The sequence below is a fragment of the Corticium candelabrum genome, chromosome 22, assembly GCF_963422355.1.
Source record: "Corticium candelabrum chromosome 22, ooCorCand1.1, whole genome shotgun sequence".
NCBI lineage: Eukaryota > Metazoa > Porifera > Homoscleromorpha > Homosclerophorida > Plakinidae > Corticium > Corticium candelabrum.
Window position 1 is genome coordinate 4,666,430 of NC_085106.1, and position 1,843 is coordinate 4,668,272.

At 32.3% G+C, this 1,843-nt stretch overlaps 1 protein-coding gene across 4 annotated transcripts in view; it reads left to right on the top strand.

Moving 5' to 3' along the window:
- Positions 1 to 1,445, top strand: part of LOC134197364 (uncharacterized) — a 7,514-nt gene extending 6,069 nt beyond the window's left edge. For 3 of the 4 annotated variants that reach the window (XR_009972636.1, XR_009972635.1, XR_009972634.1), the window contains 2 exons: positions 1 to 106; positions 1,129 to 1,445. The exon at positions 1 to 106 is cut by the window's left edge and continues 113 nt beyond it. Coding sequence is in view for 1 of the 4 variants with exons in the window: in XM_062666672.1 (XP_062522656.1) it covers positions 49 to 106; positions 1,129 to 1,211 (141 nt within the window). In the remaining 3 variants the exon portion in view is untranslated. The remainder of the gene's footprint in view (positions 107 to 1,128) is intronic. The other variant, XM_062666672.1, reaches the window with a different exon arrangement.
- Positions 1,446 to 1,843: the final 398 nt, after the last annotated feature.

The following is a 1,843-nucleotide window of genomic DNA, read 5'->3' on the forward strand; positions in this document are numbered from 1 at the left end:
GCGTACTAGCTGTTCTGTTGAGTGTAATCAGTGACATTCGGTCTGCAGAATCACCTGTTATCTAGCCTGGAATATTTAGTAGCGCCACGTTTACGTTTTCTGGAAGGTACGTATTCTTGCATTACCATATTAATTAACATATCATGGTATACTCTTATCATACAGCTAATCTTATAAATTGGATGTTAATCAAGTTAGATAATGAATTAAAAGTAGTTATGCAGAATAATGCTAATTGAAATTATGACTTGTTGGTTTGTACTTATGTATTTTTCTCTTTTTGTGTACTTTTATTGCGTAGTTTTGTGCAAAATTTATTGAGAAGTGAAATTGATCTTATGCACTTGATCTACAGTTATTAGAAACTGCTCTGAATCATTAGCAACTGCTCTGAATTACTTAATTGTTTATTAAGCAGAATTGCTATTGGATATTGAATCAAACATTCAAGAAGTTTTAAAATTGGTATTTTAACAATCCTAACATAATATAGACAAATACATGTTTGTTAGTTTTTGTATTTTGCTTGCAAGAGTTTATACTTAGAAGGATTAATGCTCTTGGAGAATTGAACTGAATAGAGACTGTTTCAGGTTTGGCAATAGTGTATTTCATGAACAATTGTCTTACCTGTGCATTGCTTGATACCAAAAAGAACTTGTATATTATTGTACAAAGAACACTTGTCGGTTTGTATCCTTGCCATCGATTGTCTGTCAAAAGAACTTCTAATTGCACGTTGGACTGGAGCACTGCTAATTTTGTTTAAGTACTTGGTGGCTACGAAGCATGCACATGTACCTCGATCTGAATTATTGTTTTAGTCAACGTGTCTTATTTTGAATGTGTTGCAGTTGTTTAATTAATAAGAAAGTGTAGATGTTTGAATAATATTTGGTGATGTAACAGTTGAATTTTATTAAGAGAAATAATTGCTTGTGTGGCTTTTTGTCTGGTGGATTGATGGATCTATTTGGGCGGTTATGAGAATTTGAGTACACTGCATGGATCACAACAATGGTTCTTGTGTTTGTACTGCTGCAAGTAGTAGGTGACATTATTTAATATCTTATTAAAAAGGGCAATACTGCTTCGTCTAAATGAAGTTATTTTGTCTTTATGGGTTAGGTTTTTCTATGAGCAGTTGGTCTCAAGGGAAGTGTTATATGTTTACCATGACAAACAGGAACATCGAGATGTATCTGCTATGAAGAGAGCATTTATTGCTATAATATCTGGTCACATGAAGGTGATTCAAGATTATATTTTAAACACAACCTGTGGTCTACATTTTTTTAAATAATGAAATTGTTACATGGAACAACAAAAATTGCCGACCTCATTATGTTACTTTAATTACAAGTGACCACAAGCTAAGAATGTGGACATTAAGCATATTGTAAACTCTAGTTGTACTGTAGTATGTGTCTAATTAAAGTACAAGATTGTGATAGTTACAATGTTTCATAATAATTTAATGACTGTTAATAATACTGATAGTACTATTGCAAGGTAGCAGCTTTTCGTTTTCTTTACACTCCTGTATCATCTCAATTAAATAATGGTTTTTCGACAGCAACAATTTAAAGGTGAAGCGCCGTGCATGCATTTAATGATTAAGGAACCTTGCGTTTTTAACGTAATTGACTTGTTTAAAAGTCTCTTGTTGCCAGTTTGTTTTGCTTTGGTAGTAATTTTTTAACTAAATATAGTGCCTTCTCGCTTTTATAATATGACAAACAGGTCGTTCTTGAATTGAACTAGATTTTGTTTGCTTGCAAATATGGCTTTCTTTTTTCTTATGCCATTGTAGAGAAAATTTGGTGGTGGTTACAACTGTAAT